The sequence below is a fragment of the Mauremys mutica genome, chromosome 8 (assembly GCF_020497125.1).
Source record: "Mauremys mutica isolate MM-2020 ecotype Southern chromosome 8, ASM2049712v1, whole genome shotgun sequence".
NCBI classification, from domain to species: Eukaryota; Metazoa; Chordata; order Testudines; family Geoemydidae; genus Mauremys; species Mauremys mutica.
The window spans coordinates 63855123-63873249 of NC_059079.1; the positions used below are offsets into that span (position 1 = coordinate 63855123).

Consider the following 18127-nt stretch of genomic DNA (forward strand, 5'->3'; position numbering starts at 1 on the left):
CAATAGCCCACCCGTACAATCCCGATGTGGCCTATTGCTAATGGAGTATGGTTGGCTCCTTCATTTTACATTAAAACAGAGTTAAAAACAATCTGGGGGAGTGGTAAGAGTGACCAGATGTCCTGATTTTATAGGGACAATCCTGATATGTGGGGCTTTTTCATATACAGGCACCTATTACCCCTCAACCCCATCCCAATTTTTCACACTTTCTATCTATTCACCCTGGGGAGGGGGAGGGGCATTTTGAGGGGCAAAGAAGGGAGGGGGTCACTTTAAAATGTTCATTTCTCCCCTCCTGTCCCAACCTCTCTCCCTTACAATTAGCTCTTCACACCAGCTGCAGGTGTACAGATGTTCGTCACAAAGGACCAACTGGCAAATCACAGTGTGGCTTTGGATGAACAGGGTCTTCATTTATAGAATTAATATAATTCATTATAGGATTTAATGAGCACAGTACTGTTCATCATGGTCACAGATAGCCTTAAAGTTTTGCTAGGCTTTATGAGCCGGATATAAAGAACAATTAAATTAATGGGAGTCTATTTACTACAATGGGCTTTGGAACAAGAGTTACAGGCACAACTTTGAGCAGCCAATGCCTATCAGAACAAGCATGTTAGTTAAATGTTATTGAAATTTCCATGGTTCTTTATATTTGGAACTAGGGGCTTTTAAACCATGCCCATATTTCCCAAAATCACACAATAACTGAGCCCTAAAGTGCAAAACAAAGCCTCAATTCAAAAGTAGTGGGTTCTCTGTATCATTTGGGCTTCTTAGCATACAACTTCATCCTGTGGCAAACATAATCTACAGGATGTTTACAAGAGTATTTTGCAACATACACTTGCTATTCCCATCAGATCCTCCTTCCTCCCCCATGACTTGGAAGAACATTACAACTTTTACCATGACAAGAAATGTTCTGAAAACTTTCCATGGCAACCTCCCATAATGGATACGCTTGATGTTAAAAAGATGTTTGGCAGGAAAGAGAACAGAGTGGTGCAATTCTAAAAAAAGCAATCAGAGAGCTACTTATGAGATGGAGACTCTATCCTCAACTCTAACCTTAAATCAGTACCCTGAGAAACTGACTCATATAGTTGTTTAAAAGAGCCAGATCTTTTTTTTTTAAATGAAAGTTTGTTTATTTAGTCTCTACAGACAGTGAGAGGCACCAAACAATCCTTAATCTAGAAGGTAGGTAAAAGGTATTTTTTTCCCAACTACACATTTTTCATGTGTCCTTTATTTAGTGGGACTGTAGTCAGAGCAGAGATAGTCCATACAGTGATGTAACATTTGCTTGGCTGGTTTCCAGCTCATACTCTGTAACACTGCAGACAATGACGTTCTGGTACTTAAAGTGGGATTGGAAAGGAGTATCTTTTGAAACTGCAAAAAGCAAAGCTCTCCAGGACATATACAGTAATTATATAGGGAACCAATTGTCATCTCCCTTTAACATGGCTAATCTTCTAGAGGTATTTTCTGGTTGCTTATACCCTTGGCAATAAGCTGATGTGCCTTATTTGCCAGCAGCACTGACAGACAAACTCTGTCACCTATTCCTTCTTAGAAGGTCTACTTAAAGGTAGCCTGAATGGCTAAGTTGCCTTATTAATAGAGGCTCATAGTTATTTGACTGGGAAGAAACATGGTTGTTCCCATTATCACCTGAAGGTGTCACTGTGACCTCTGCTACCAGGAAGGCGAAAAATAGCATGTTAGTGGTAGAATGTGTCTAGAAGGAAAACACATACCTGTGGTATACAGTCTGTGTACGCAAACATCGATTTAAAGCGGTCGTCCATGCTTATGTGATACAGAACACACATTGCTACCTGTCTGTAGCTTTCATTTGCTAGGGAGAATAAAAAACACAACATGAATTTGTGTTAACTAAAATCCCCAACACTGTAGTTACTGTGCATTCCTATTTCTCCACTAGAGTCTAATTCTTTAATTAAGATTACTATGATAACACTTTTTAAATTCTCTCTTGCTTTAACAAGATTATTTATTAAAATGTGTGACACACATTAGTATTAGCGAAAGATGCTGGACTGACAGCCCCTGAGGACTAGTCTTTTATTTATCCACCAATCATACACAGCATAGGAAATGGCAGTGCCAACTTCCTGCACAATGTTATCGGGGAATGTACGTTCATTCCTACTATGCAAGGATCCACCTTCTATGAAAGGGGAGTTCAGTCTCAATGGCCCATCCAAACCTTCTCTCTGCCAAGAATATCAGAAAAGGAACAAATTAAGGCCAACTAGGCTGTTGATGTGGATGCCAAGCTCTGAGAACTAAATTTTTCCACATACATAACACTATAAGAGAGTTTTCTATCAGCGCTGGAAATAAAAGAATGTAACAGATGAACAACTGCAGTAAAACTGGTTATATAAAGGTAAGATACCCTGGTGTTCCAGTGTCATTTAAGCATTTGTGAGGTGCAGGAAGGCAACTGAACACAGGTTAGATAAACAACACAAAAGCTGCATAGAACACATTTTAAAGAAAAGAAAATTGAGTGTTTTTGGATTGACAGGTGTGACATTTTGGAGATCACCCAGACCAATGAGGGTTTCTGTCACCGCCCGCCTTGTAGCTTTAACTGCCTTAATGCTGTGCTGCTATAGCTCAGAGCTCTGACACCAGTAGCCAGCCAGCCTACAAGCATAAAGGTTTCACCTTGCAGGGTCACCTCAACCTCCCCTTTAGTTCCCGAGTCTCCCCAAGTTCTGAACTACCAGACACTTGGACAGTTCCCATCTGATTCATCACCCCTGAAGAGGTGAAACCAGCTCCCGGTCATCAGTTCACTTTGGGGGACACACTCCAGATGGTTTGCACACCAGTGATAGCCTTCACTTCAAACCCCTTCCCTTTTAACAAGGTTTGCAGGGTTTTTTTTCCCTTTCTTCAAGACTATATTAATTCATGGTTACGAAGTGCAAGGGAAATTCCTTAGGAGCTCAAGACAAGGATTTTATTTTCAGTTTCAATGACTTTCCATGTTGCAGTCCATGACTGTTGTTCCCTGGGTTGTAGGCCGCTTGGTGCTTGGAGTTAGTTTTGTATAAACAACTACCCTGGGAGGTGCCCCTCCCTGCCTGATTGCTTCCCCACACTGCTGTGAGATGATGCGGTTGGTGCACCCGTGTTGCAATTACAATGTTGTACACACATATATTCATAACCATAACCTGTATACAGCTCTCCTAGTGACCATCAAGTTCAGAACATTACAAGCTTTACTAAAAGACTTTACTTGACATATCTTTATACACAAACAACATTGTATACAATCCATTGATTCAGCTGCTTATTCTTTGGGGTTCAGACCCCCCTTTCTTCCCTTGGACTGTCTGGACCCTGATTGTCACAATGGGATATATACTTTATTAAGTGTAGTATTGGTGATAGGTGGGATTAGTGAATTTATCTGAAAACTCCTATGGATTGAATCAGTATATATAGCCGCCACCATTATGAAGTCAACATTTGCCTGCAATTACCACACAAGGTTATTTGAAATGCCACAATTCCCCCTATATTTAGAACAGGAAATAGAAGTAGTACCTATGCGATAGCTTGGCAACATGTTGATGCTTTAAGACAACCATCATAGTTAAACTCCTCCCACTCTGTCATTATGAGGGACCTAGGTCTCCTTTATAAGATCAGAATATTGTGCCTCCGCTTAATGATTTGTCCTAAAGCAGCACATACATTTGCCATTACTTTTAAGATTAATTTATAAAAACATGAAACCCTGTCAGTGGTTGCTTTAAGAAACTCACCATTTGCCAAGAGATGCTGTGTTCTTTCCTCTGCTAAGCATAAAGGGAAATTGATCCCTCAGATAGCACTGGGAGATAATTTAGCAACAGCTGTCTTACCTTGCAACCTCTGGCCCACTTTAGAAACAGTACTTTTCTATAGTAACTGGGGAAAGAATCATGCCCAGCTTTGGAAATAATTCTGACTAATGCTAAGATAACACAATGAATATGTTGCAGTTGCGAAGATGTAACCTATGGCATTTTTAAGCAAACATGGCAATTTCTTTTTGCCCATTTTTTTCTAGTAGAGACAATACATACCTAACCAGCCCGTTTCCATGGAGTGAAATTATAAAGCCAACTATAATATGAAAGGTGCAGGGCCATACAGCTATAGATACAGCTAGAGGCTTTAAAAAGAGTGAGTCATGCCATCAAGACTCAGCTTAGGAGTCGGATGTTTGACTTGTGTCTTGCTGGCCAACACAGGAACCTCCAAGAGAAGCAGAGGAGGATGGATCCTCTAAACAATAGTAACAAAATAAAACTAGACTAAAATTGGACCAGATTCTCAGCTGATGTAACAGGCATTGCTCCAAAGTCAGTCAGTCAATGGGACCTATACTGGTTACACCAGCTGAGGATCTGGCACAATTATGTTTAACAAACAAAAAGCTTTTCATTCTCGTAAAAAACCTTTACATCTAGTAATGAAAATTATTAGCCGGAACAAAGCCAGTTAAATCTTTCCTTTGACTCTCAAGTGCTATTAAGATAGTTGCAGCTTATTCTAGACCAGTAGTTTTCAACCGGCGGTCTGCAGACTATATCTAAGGGGTCCACAAAAGGTTGTCAGTACCATAGAACAGTGGTTTTCAACTTGTGGTCTGCAGATCAGAGGGTCCACAGACTATGTCTAAGATTTCCAAAGGGGTCCGTACCTCCATTTGAAATTTTTTAGGCGTCCGCAAATGAAAATAGGTTGAAAAAAATCACTGTTCTAGACAACAGAATATAGAGGTCTTGTATTCTTTCACTCCCTTTCCCAACTGCTGTTAAAGAGCCAGTAGAATGTGGAGGCAAAGGATTTCTTGTGACTCTCAACACCGCCAGATTTACACAAACAAGCATCTGTGGCGCAGAGAGGGTTTCATACCACGTCTATAGAGCACCTCAAGCACCATGTTGAATGATATTTCCAGCCTGTCCAAAAATTCAAAATGGATCCAGCTATTCAACTTAAGTAGAAAGTGTCTAAGGTGCTACAGTAATGCCTACTGCACCTGATACAGAAAAGTTCAAAAGACGCATGGAGGTGGCAGCACTACACAAATGCAAGAAGCATGAAATTAACAATGGCTGAAGAAAAAGGAGAATTAAGGAGGAACCAATGCAACAAAACAAGGTTTACAGAATCCAGAATTCCAGGCTTATTAAGTATCTAGACATTGGGGGAGGGACGCAGAAACCAAAAACTAACCACGACCATCTTACATTCTATGGCTACTTTAGCACTCTGCACTCACCAGTATTAGGAATTATCTTGGGGTTGGAAAGGAAGGCTTTTGGGAGCAGGACTTACCGTCTTTTTAATACTTTAATCCTTTGTATTTTCTTAATGCAAAAACCCTCATACATCATTACTGTTGCATGGTTAAACCTTCACTCTGTTCCTCTTGTGCACATCCATTTCAATACAATCTTTGATGATTACGTACAATTTCTCAAATACTGGAATATAATGGGATTTGATTTTTTTCTACATCCTTATGTATAGTATGTAACCATGTCATTAAAGACTATTATAATACACATGCACAAAGGGCTGGAACTAGTTTCCTGTTGAACTTTAACTTTGTTGTCTTCTAGCTTTTGAGTTCTTAATGGTGCAACTGTAGTTCTGTGTGACCATAATTTTTTGAATTTAATTTAATTTAATTTTCTTTTATTTACCTATATTTGTAAAGAAGGAACAGAAAAAAAAAATGAAGGAAAGAATTTCAGTCTCCACAGCTTCAAAGCTCTGCTGGTTTGCCAAAAGTTTCCCAGAGGTTCATCAAACACTCTGAGTGCAGCTCAGTAGGAAGAAACAGAATGAATTGACCACCTTACCACTGACCACTATTGGTTCCCAGGCAAAACAGCAGCAGGTCAAGAATCAAAGGGTTGAATGCTGCAGAAAGAGGCTGAGGAAGAATGTTTTGCCTGGAGAGGTCATCCATCAACACAGCTGGCACAGTTTCAATACCACACTCTGATCCAATGCTTTATTAGGTGGGCTCTGTGACGCTGGCAAATCAGTTCAGGTTAGGATCAGCAGGCCAAGTAACATGGGTATGAACCTTAAAGGCTTGAGAAGAGGCATTGCAATTGTAATCAGGACAATTCACTTGTGTGTGGGTATCAAAGAGATGTTAAAAGGGATTAATAGACTAGGCCAATTCATTTGTGTTGAAAAGAAATCAAGGAAGATGCTATGTTTATGTTTATCTATATCTTGTAATTCTAATTACTTTTACATTAAATATGCATCTATACTCAATTACTATGTCAAAGGCCTGTATTTAGTACTTGGTTGTATATTCACAAGATGTATATATATTGCATGAATCAAATGAATATTACCTATATTGGCTTCAACTTATCTATCCCCGTTATAATGAATAACCGGGAATTGCCTTGTGTAAATCAGTGTAGCTGGATTACCTGTGTATGCATAGGAAGTAGAATGTTACTCTAAGGGTGGGTTATTATGGGCTTAACAAAGAGGAATCTTCGGGCATGTGCTGTGCTTGAAACACTTGGCAGCCTGTTTCAACTATAAAAGAAAAACCTTGGGCACGATCCTGCCATCTCTGATCTGCTGAATTTTAAACAGGGAAAGTTTGAGCCACTGGACGGAGATCCCCAAGTAATTACTTGGGATGCCCCGAAAGATTCATGGAAATAATCTAACAGACTCTACATCTAAGCCACCATTTGGGCTCTAATCTTTTGGATGTACCAGAGAGATTTATTGCAAACTAGTAGAAGTTAACATCACTGCTATCATCCTGATCTACAGACTCTGAAATCGACTGCGATGTATATGATTCACTTTTCTTTTTTTATTAATAAATCTTTAGTTAATTTACTAAAGATAGGGTGAGATCCTGAAGTATATTTTGATCTGAGTTACGTGGCCAGGTCCTTGGAGTTGGAAGAACCTAACGTGATTTTTGGATCATTTATCACAGAATCATTTTTATCATTTCTGGGTGGAAAACCAGGGACGGATTGCCAAACGGGAGACACTTTGTTACTCCATGTTAAACTGGTGTAGCAATACAGGAATACTCATTTGTTGCTGGTTTGGTTAAATCTAATTGCAGAATATACTACCAGCATGGGTGTATCTGCCCTATTTTCTGTCCGTCTGTCCTAAGTTTGGCACTCTCAGCTGTGATCCACTGGAGGCCATCCAAATGTGGCCACTATGGCAGCATGTGGCCACCAGGGGCTTTTCTTGCGGCCACAGCCTCCTGGGCTGTGATTGGGGGGCAGGAAGGGGAAGTGGGGGAGAGTGGCAAAGTAGGGGCCCCTCCCTGTTGCTCCTGGATGTACCGCCTTGGTGTTGGTTGCTGAGGCTGCCAGTAGGGGTTGGACCCTGGCCCCCTTCGGAGACACCTGTTGCACAACGCTGGAAGAGTAGGCAGCCAGTGAGTTCCTCACCTTCCCAGGGGCAGTGGGGCTCAGCCCTGCGGAGGCAGGCAGACTCTGGCCATGGGACTTCAGGCTCCAGTCCTGGGCTCCAGCTGTGGGGCAGTAGGCCTCAGGCTCCAGTTGCATGGCTTCTGGCTCCATCTCCAGGCCCCATCCCCTGTCCATGGGGCTTCGGAATCTGGACACGGGCCTTCAGGCTCCAGCCCACAAGTATTTTAGGAAAAAATATGAGCACGACCATCAGCAAGAGTTGGTGGCTGCACTGAGACCATCAAAAAATTTGTCCTGAGAACCCCTGTTCTAGGCAACATGACAGGCTCAATCAACATACTGGCAAATATTGGAGACAACCTTTAGCTATCTTATTTTCCAGTGTCATTCAGGGAAAGGAGATTCAACACATCAACAGTTTGCAAGTTCAACAACATCAACACTCAGTTTTTGAGCATTTAGCCAGACTACTGAGTTTAAGGTAAGTGGCATAATACTCTTCAAAGGAAGTGTTGACAAACTGACAAGCCAGGTGCCCTTCTTGCTCAAAAGGACTTTAACACCCTAAAATGGATATGCATAGATTACAAGACCAGAAGAAGCCATTTAGTCTGACCTCCTGTATGACCCAGGACAGACAATTTCCCTCAACTAATTCCTGTTTGAAGTGTCTCTGAGGAAAAAAAAAAAAAAAAAAAAAAGCAACGTTGATTTAAAAATTGCCAGTGAGTGATGGAGAATCCACCACAACCATTGTTAAATTATTTCTATGGTTGATTACCCTCACTGTTAAAAATGTACACCTTATTTACAGATCAAATTTGTGTAGCTTCAGCTTCCAGCCATCGGATCTTGTTATTCCTTTGTCCACTAGATTGAAGAGTCAATTATCAAATTTTTCCCCATGAAAGTATTTATAGACTGTGCCCCTTAACCTTTTGTTAAGCTAAACAGACTGAGTGCCTTGAATCTATCGCTATAAGGCTTGTTTTCCAATCCTTTAATCTTTCTTGCATGAGTGACTGACCGTTGTTTAACAGATTAATCAGAAGATACACATCTTGTGTTTTGTTCTAGTCTGAACATTGCTGAATGAAGCCATGAGTTAATCATATTTATTTGGAGATTCTGTTGAAGACCGACCCAGTCTCGACCCTCTCACTTTGAGCCAGGGTAAAGAACAGCTCTCTTCCTAGATGCAGAAGCCTTAAAGGAACAGGATGGGGTAACAGGATGCTATTTTTTATCACAACCCAGGACCACACATGCAAAAGCAGGCACTGCAAAAGGACTTCCTTATGACTTATTCAGTAGGCATCAATTATTTCCCTAACTAGGAAAAGTAAGAAGAATCTCTGCCAACTGTTCGCATATAAAAAGTCACCAATGTTTTGGGGATGTGCCAAAGCCGTGCCCTGCAAAGACTGGCAGTTTTGAGAATCAGGCACTTAATGACTGAAAGTGGACTAGCCAAATTGCCTAAAGCAGTCAAGGCACCCATGGAAAAATAATGGCCTATGGATTCCTTTGGTATTTATGGTAATAAACATGAATCATGATGAACTCATTGGATATTAAATGTGGAGGTCATAAGTACTTTGATAGGATTTCCACAAGAATTTAACAGTAATTAACCAAATCATTATTTGAAAGTGTTATTGAATTATGCTTAGTACTTATACAACCATTCCAGAGAAATTGGTCATTCCCAGCTGAGGGCAGTTAATGCCTTAACAAACCGGTCATTAACTGTCATAACTGATTTTGTGGGAATTATTGCTGTTATAAAATACACTCAACAGTTTATAGGAACAATACTTTTTTTTTCTTTTTCTTTTTTTTTTTTAATTTGCAGCTGTACTTCAGCTGGAGCAGCTGGGATGGAAAAATATCAGGTCCCTTGGGCTGTTTTCACAACTAGTTTTCTGCAAATTAGAGGGGTGGGTTCTGAATTCCAAATGGTTTCAGATTTTCAGTCTTTGAATGTTAACAAGGCATGTGCTGGTAACTATGACCAAAGCCTGAATTCTCTACTCAGGTCTTACTAAGACCACATACCCCTGGGCTTCAGTGGCAATTGTGCATATGTAAGGACCGAGGAAAAACTATGCAATAATTTTCAGGATCTGACTTTGTATTTTGGACAAGTTTGTGATTTTAAGGACTTGTCTATGTGGTAAGACAGTGTGTGGCAAGCAAGGATGTGAATCTACAGCACGTTAGCTGGTCATACGGACCACCTGCAGTGCCCCACAAGTACCATAGTCCACTCTGATATTCTCCCATTTGAAAGTGACTTTTGAAACAATCTGAGGGGACTACGGAACTTCTAGCGCGCTGTAGATTCACACCCTGGCTTGCTACGCATTAACTCGCTTTGTACAGAAGCCCTAACACTAACGTTCCCAATTAGTCCCGCAATCAAGAAAAAAAGCACTCGTTCAGGACAGATCTGGACATTTGAATTTCAAGAGGAGAATCAGCCCTGAACAATGCTGAAGTAACACACAGCAAGAATACAAGTTATGGACTACGTTATCCAAATGGAATGGCATTAACAGGAATTCAACATAGTCTCTAATGGAATCACCAACATCACCACTTTAAGTGTGAAATATATTCAACACAACCCATGTGGAAAACATTAAATACACTTCACTGAAAAATAAGCAATTCAAAGAAAGCCTCTGTATACATATTAACTAGCACAGCAATTCTACATTTCAGCATCAAGCACAAACTATCAAAACTTACATTAAATTTACTGTAAAATATTAGGTAAATTAAAACAAGGATTCTAGCAGGGTAAGAATGTCACGAAGTTGGCCGTGGCCTTCTTATATACATTTCTTGCAGTGCTGAATCAGGAAACTACTTTATTAGATTACAACTGTTCTTCCATTAAGAAGCCCACACCATAATCAGCAGCGATCCTAAGAAACTATTATAGTAAAAGGGGCTAGAAAAAGTAGTGAAAAAGCTAACAGAAAGTTACATTATTGTACCAAATCTGAGACAATTGGACCAGATTATTCAGTGTATGGTTTAAATCCCATTCACTTTATTTACATTGGCCAAGATCAACCTTGTAGGACATAACTTAACTAATCAAAAGAATGTCAAGGCTCTCTCTGGCAATACTCTGGAGGAGAACCACCTGATAACATTGCAAGGATAGGGAGAATGTGGGATTTCCTGATAAAAATAGGCCATCGATTATCTGAGGTAGGGAGAGAGTTTCTTACAGATCTGGTGATCATTTTTAGAATACAAAAAAAGCGAAGGCCCCAATCTTGCAAATGCTCCTATATGTGAACAATCCATTGAAGTCACTGGGACTACATACACGCAGAAAGAGAAGCATGTGCATATTTGCAGGATCAGGGCCTGACCTGGGAAATATAGAAATTATTTTACTGTAAAACTACAATTCTTTAGCTTCTGTTTTATGGAATTAACAGATTCAATGGATATTCAACTTCTACTATTTTATCAGCTTTTACTCCAAAAGCCAATACAGCATGGAAATATAATTTCAAATATTGGAATGATTTCTCCTTGTATCAGCTCAAATCTTTTAAAAAACACTGATAAAAAGCTAAGCCAAGTGTAAAGAGATAAAGTATACCTGTGCTGCTGTGAGGAAGGAGGACACTGCAACTGCTCTTCTTCACAGGAGCAGGGAGCATGGGGAACTCTAGAGGAGAGGCAGCAGACTTCCCCCTCCTGCAGCGTTCAGATGCTCAGTGATATAGCTGTCAAATTCTCCTTTCCCCAAAGTGCCTTTTAAAGTTCTTATGGCTGAAAGCCATCCCGCACAGCTTTTTTCCAGCTCAGGATCCCCAGGCTCATCTCTCCTGGGGAACTCTTCCAGATGCTCCTTTCTGAGGTTCCCAGGAGGCCATCTCTGCATCCAGAAGCCTCTTAAGGTCTGCTTCAGAAGAGTACCTCTCCTAAGGTACTGAGTACCAAAGCCTCACCTTCAGAACAGCATCACTACTCTGTCCCTTAGGAGACTGCACTTCTCATGCCAAGCTTACAGAGTTTGTGGCTGTACAGATCTGCCTCCTGTGAGCCTCTGAGGGTATGTCTATACTGCAATTAGCTCCAAAAGCCCAAGTCGTCTGGCATGGGCCAGCAGCAGGTGTCTGTTTAATTACAGTGTAGATGCTCTGGCAACACAAGTTCCCACCTCTCAGGGCCCTAGAGCCTGAGCTCCAGCCCATGCCAGAACATCTACACCGCAGTTAAACAGTCCCTTGGCCTGAGCCCCACAAGCCCGAGTCAGCTGGCATGGCCCAGCTGTGGGTTTTTAAATTGCAGTTTAGACATATTCTCAAAGGTTAGAAGGAGCAGCAGCAAAAACTTTACTCCCTTGCAAAGATCCTGAACTCCCCAGGAGATTTACTGCTTCTCTCCTGTGACATTTTAGACATCCAAGTTTTGTCATCAAAAGCATTTCATGTAGCAAACTTTATTCGTCATCCACTGATGAACAATTTTTAATCTGTCCACTTCTGTGACATATATAGAAATAGTTAAATGAAATTGTGCATTGATACAGTTTTGTAACTTCAATACTAGAGACTGGTAACTACAGATTTGAAAAATACCTGGGACTGGTCTACACTAACGTTGTACGTCGATCTAAGTTACACTAGTTCAGTTGCATAACTTACATAACTGAAGGCGATGTAACTTAGATCGACTTACAGCGGTGTCTACACCGTGCTATGTTGACGGAAGATGCTCTCCCATTGTGCCTCTCGGAGAGGTGAAGTACAGATATCAATGGGAAAGCGCTCTGCCATCAACTTAGTGTCTCTTCACCAGACCTGCTAAATCGACACTGCTGCATTGATCGCAGCGGTGCTGATTAAGCCAGTAGTATAGACATGGCCGTGGTTTCTAACTTTTGACCATGTTAAATTAAAAGAATAAAAAAGTATCAGACAGTAATAGTTTTCAACGAAGGAAGAACAAAAACCCACAATGTGCAATGAATTTCATTCACACTTTCTTGGCAATTCTTTCCGTTCACTATCAGCAAGCAGTATGAGTTTGATGAACAAATATTTTATTATAAAGTCAAAGGAGTTGATCCCAGCCTCAAGTACCTTGCATAGTGCAATGTTAATCATGATTTTGATACTGAAGCCTCTACACTTTGATAGCTTTACATATAATAAAATCATAGGCAAGATTTTAAAAATTTCAGTATTAAAGTTAGACTCCTTAATCTATATTTTGGTGTCTAAATAAATAGCCTGGTTTTTAAAATGTGCTGTGAACCCAATATCCTGCTGAAGTCAGCAGAAAAAGGTGGGTTCTCAGTAGAGCTGAGCAAATAACTGATTTTTCAGTTCAGAGGCCGAACCAAAAAATCCCCCTGTAAACAAAGTTCGGTTCAAAATGAAACCAAATTTTTCTTTTCAATTTTTGTCACTGAATCCAGAAAAACTCGCTTTTTGTTGTTGTTGTTGTTTTTCACCCTTTTATTTTTTTCAATTGGCCAAATTTCTAAACGGAACACCATTTGAAACACAGAAGTCAAACGATACATTTCAAAATGGTCACAACAAAGTGTTGACTTTTTTCTTTTTTTAATCTTTTTCTGGATGAAACTATTAATTGAATTCAATCAAATTCAAATTTGAGCCCTGAAAAATGCATTTTTTGGCGTGACTACTACTGGCTGACAAAATGTCACCCTGCTCTAGTTCTCAGTACTATTGAAAAACAGGCCATTTATTCAGACACCGAAATATGGATTTAGAAGCCTAACTTTAGGCTCTTATTTTTGAAAACCTTGGCCATACTCACCACAAATGATAAAAAAAACAAACACTCAAAATAAACCCCTTAATAATTACTGCTTTCCAACAAATGGGTCTTTTTAGCTGAACTATAACTTAAATGTGCTTGAGCCAGCATCTACTATAAAGAAATGGAGATACCCCAGGCAATGTTCACACACCGAGTATTAGAACCAGGTGCTGCAAAGTCACCTTAGAAAAAAAGGTTTCTCAATTTAATTGGGAAAACAGGAGGAAGCATAAATGTTACTGCCATTAATAACTTCAAGCAATCCTGATATGACTTTACCTCACCCTGACAGCTGGACATGTGCTTTTTGTTAGGGTCTTTGCCACATCTGACCCCTATTGTTTGCTCACTTGATCAGGTAGGAAAATGTATGCTTCTTTATAGGATAAACGAGGCCCATTAAAATTGCAAAAACACTGCAGTAGCCTATAAGAAGCTCCTTACTCAAACAGATGTGTGAAGCTCCATAATAAGTTCACTACAAAAAGCCTAAGCCAGCTCATAAAAAGAAAACATCTTCTTTAAACATTCTTAAAAGAAACCTTCATAAAAGCAATAGAATAGTTAAAAAACCTACAACCCTTTGTTAATTAGAAAACAGGCTATTTCTGGAGTTTTTAATCAGCAGTCCGTATACAACTCAGCACCATTGCATAACGTACAATGAACTGGTCATCAAAGACAAAATTGGACTCCTTAGTTCTTCTTTGTTTTGCTCATGAAAACCTATGTATTAAAAAAGGGGGGAAAACGTCAAATCACCGTGAAAGATTTTAAAAGGGCTTTCGACAGCAAGACATTACCTGAACATCTGTCAAGGAAACCAGCAATGACAGGCAAAGGAAGCAATACTTGACTTCTGAATGATCAAAGCTGGTTAAAGTTGTAGCCTGATGTGAACAGCTCTGGCCATCTCTAACGCTAAGGAAAAACCAGACTGCCTCATTCAAAAGAGCTCAAACTATCACAGAACTGAAGAGGCCTTCCTAATGCAAGGTAGATGACCCTGTTCCTCACAGCATGTTGACATAAGGTCTCCAGGGCACAGAGGATGCTTTCATATCTAGAATAATGTTATGAAACCTAGATCAAGAAAGGATTATGTTACCTAGTTGCAAGACAAACCCCCTATAGCCAATTTGGCTTGATCAGATCATTGTACCCATGAAACATGGAAACTATTATATTGGAACTGTACACCCACCAAACAAATATCCTCTCAAACAACCCACCAGATGGATGCATGCTTGAAGGTCTTAAGTTCTTTTAAGATGTACACTCACTGGTGAGATCTTTAGACTTCAACTCTCCAACACAAACCTTATAAATAACTGCTGACTGTGCCTTATTCTCTCTTGCAAAGTCAAAATTTGAAGGAAATGTATTACCTAAATTGCATCTAGCACAATACTTAAGGATTCCAGTTGCTAAGATGAGGCTAGGGATAGCTTATGAGGTACTGCAACTCAGTGACTCCAACACTCTGTCAATAATTCACCAATTTTTCAGCTTATTCCAACCACTTATGTACGGTCAGACCTAGGTTTTTAAAAGTAACTAGTGATTTGGGGTACCCAAATTGAGACAATTTAAAGAGACCTGATTCTCAAAAAGTGCTGGCCACAGGCCCTCTGAACTAGGAGAATAACTCAAAAATGGAGGCCGAAGAAGAGCAAAGAATCTCCCATCATCCATATCCCTGATCTCCCTTGCATCAGCCAAGAGGCTCTGGGGTAAGAGAGGAGAACACCAAGAATAATCCTTCTTCTTCAATGTCTGTCACTCTGTCCCCTCCATTAGCTCAGTTGTAGAATCCCTTCACTCTTTCTGCCTGCCTCTCACAGCAGAGTCCATCCCACCAACTTCCAGCCTTGGAACATGCCTAACCTCAGATCCCTCCACTCCTGCTCCCATGCTGTTTAATGGCTCTGGAAAAAGCCAAGGACCATACAGACTTCCTATGCTACAATGTCAAATGCTACTTCTCCACCTCATGAGTCCGAATCCCCACATATGTGCCCACAATCCCTGCCCATTACGGATCTGCAACCTCAACTTCCTCCTTAAATGCCTATTGTATTTAATTTATATTCTCCTTTCATACCCACTGCTAAAGGCATGATATGCATGAATGTTAAAATGCAGTAGCCTAATGAGCTGACAAGTTTGACTCTGTGGTGTTTGGAACTGTATGGTTAACTTGTCAACAGCTGCTGAGGTGCATTAGCACTTGAACATGAACTGCAAATGTAAACCAAAGTGAATTTACTTGAGTAATATGAATTCAATGCCCTAGTAACCAGGATAAGAGGGGTATTTGACACTTAAAAATAATTTAATACTGAAGCCCAGTTGGCCGGTTTCGCTCAGCTGTGATGTACAAAGTGATGTATTTATTACAGGTACTGCACCTAGGAAATCTTGTTGAAGCCTGGAACTGGCATAGGGTGTAGGGAAAGTAGGCTACAGTATTTTGGTTATGGTTTCCAAATATAAAAGAATAATATTTTGAACCCCGGAAACTGCACCAGATACAAACATTAAAAAGTACACCTCTACCTCAACAGAACTGTCCTCGGGAGCCAAAAAAAATCTTACTGCGTTATATCGAACTTGCTTTGATCCGCCGGAGTGCACAGCCCTGCCCCCCCCCGGAGCACTGCTTTACCGCGATATCCAAATTCATGTTATATCAGGTTGCGTTATATCGGGGTAGAAGTGTAGATACGTGATGGCCATGGGCTCCAGCTCCATCAGGTTATCCTAAGGAGTTGTGACATCTCTGAATAATGCCTTGTGCATCATGACAGATTTTTTGTATTGCAGTAGCACCTAGGCACTGTTCAAACACAGAACACAGTCTCTGCCCAGCTTACAAGTTAAAGTTTCATCTGTACCGAAACCACAGGCTGTGATTGCAGTTTGTGCAGAAATACCCGAGCTAGCTAAATTAAAGCTAGCTCAGGTTCAGAAGCAGTGTGTGCTTCAGCACAGGCTGTACAAGCCCACTCAGAACCCTGGCTAATTACTTGCGGGGTTGGTTGATTTAAAGCTAGCTTGGGTATGTCTACTCGAGCTGTATTCACATCCTAGACTACAGTCTAGACATACCAACAGTTGAACCTGCAGCACTTCATTGGATCTAAAGAAAATGACTTTTCTGTTCAGAGCCTTCCTCATCCCAGTTATCGCTAAATGCCATTAAACCCCCCCCCCCACCCTTTATCTGGAACTGAGCATAAAAAGAAGGGATCCCAAATGCTGTGCACTCCCCCCTCCCACCCAAAGATTTTTTTTACAGCCCAGAGAGGAATGGTGTGAAATGCAGCACCCCAGCACTGTTTGCATGCAAAAAAGTTTGGAAGAAATTATTTTTAATCATCACTGACATTATTCGCAGCCAGGATTAAGGATCACAGTGTTAGATCCTGTGCTAGTGTAAACTGGTGCAGAAAACTCATGCATTCAGTTCAAGGTGCATTTCCTAGAAGACATCCCAATAAAGCAGCTGTCATGGATTCAGTACATTCCAGTTACAATATATTGGGAAGCCCCTTTCTTCCCAAAGCACTATATGCATTATGGACCTAGTAATGCAAGAGCAAAATTCTCATTGAAAGCAGGGTGCTCAGCAATTCACAAGACCAAGTTCAATTATAGGTACAGAAACTCTGGACTGCTGCAGCCTCTGGAGTGGAGGGTGGCAGCCAAATGGTACACAGGATGCGTCACAGCAGTGTTTGGAGGGGAAATTCTGGGGAATGACAGCTGGACAAACCTCCATACGTGCAAAACACAACACAGGTAGAGCTGGTTGGGAAGTTTTCAGTGGAATGGTTTTGTCAGAAAATGTCAATTAATCAAAACCAAAAGTTTTTGTAGGAAAGGGTCAGTTTTAACAAAACTTTTGTCAGGAAGGTTTCACGAGTCCAGGATGGACTTTCCACGTAGACACAGAACCGCAGAATAGCCAGTAACCCAGCGGTTAGAGAACTCACCTGAGGCGAGTGCCTGAACCACCAGGCAGGCTATTGTCTATACTGGGGTCTCCCTCTTTTTGCAAAACATTTTGAAAGGTCTTGTTTCATCCCAATATGCAGGAAAATTTTTGAAACCTCAAATTTTCATGGTTTGGGACAACTATACTATTCCCCACCCAACTCTAATCACAGGCAGCACTATTTACATATAGATAACAGAACTTCGCTTTTAAGTCTTATATGAAAAATGCACATGTATGGAACACAATCTATCTATCTTGAGGATAAGGGGGCAAAGCCAGCCTTGCCTAGATTTGAATTTATCATTGCTGCATGGAGATTATTCCACACTTGATGTCTAGTGGATGGGGGAAAGCAGAAGACATGATGTATCTGAATTTTAGTAAGGATTTTGATACAATACCACATGACAGTCTCATATGAAAACTAGGGAAATGTGGTTTAGATGAAATTACTAGAACGTGGATGCACATCTGGTTGAAAGACTGTACTCAAAGAGTAGTTATTAATGGCTCACTATCAAGCTGGGAGCGTGTATCTATTGGGGTCCCAAAGGGGTCCAGTAGTATTCAATATTTTCATTAATGACTTGAATAATGAATTGGAGAGTATGCTTATAAAATTTGCATTTGACACAAAGCTGGAAGGGTTGCAAGCCCATTGGAGGAGAAGATTAGAATTCAAAATGACCTTGACAAACTGGAGAATTGGCCTAAATTCAACCAGATGAAATTCAATAAAGACAAGTACTTCACTTAGGAAGGAAAAACTTAAATCCACCACTACAAAATGGGAAATAAG

The 18127-nt window shown here is 40.5% G+C and overlaps 1 protein-coding gene across 4 annotated transcripts in view; it reads right to left on the minus strand.

Moving 5' to 3' along the window:
* KIFAP3 (kinesin associated protein 3) overlaps positions 1–18127 on the minus strand; it is a 160103-nt gene that overhangs the window by 109722 nt on the left and 32254 nt on the right. For all 4 annotated transcript variants that reach the window (XM_045027723.1, XM_045027722.1, XM_045027726.1 and 1 more), the window contains exon 11: positions 1773–1873. In XM_045027723.1, the coding sequence (XP_044883658.1) occupies positions 1773–1873 (101 nt within the window). The remainder of the gene's footprint in view (positions 1–1772; positions 1874–18127) is intronic.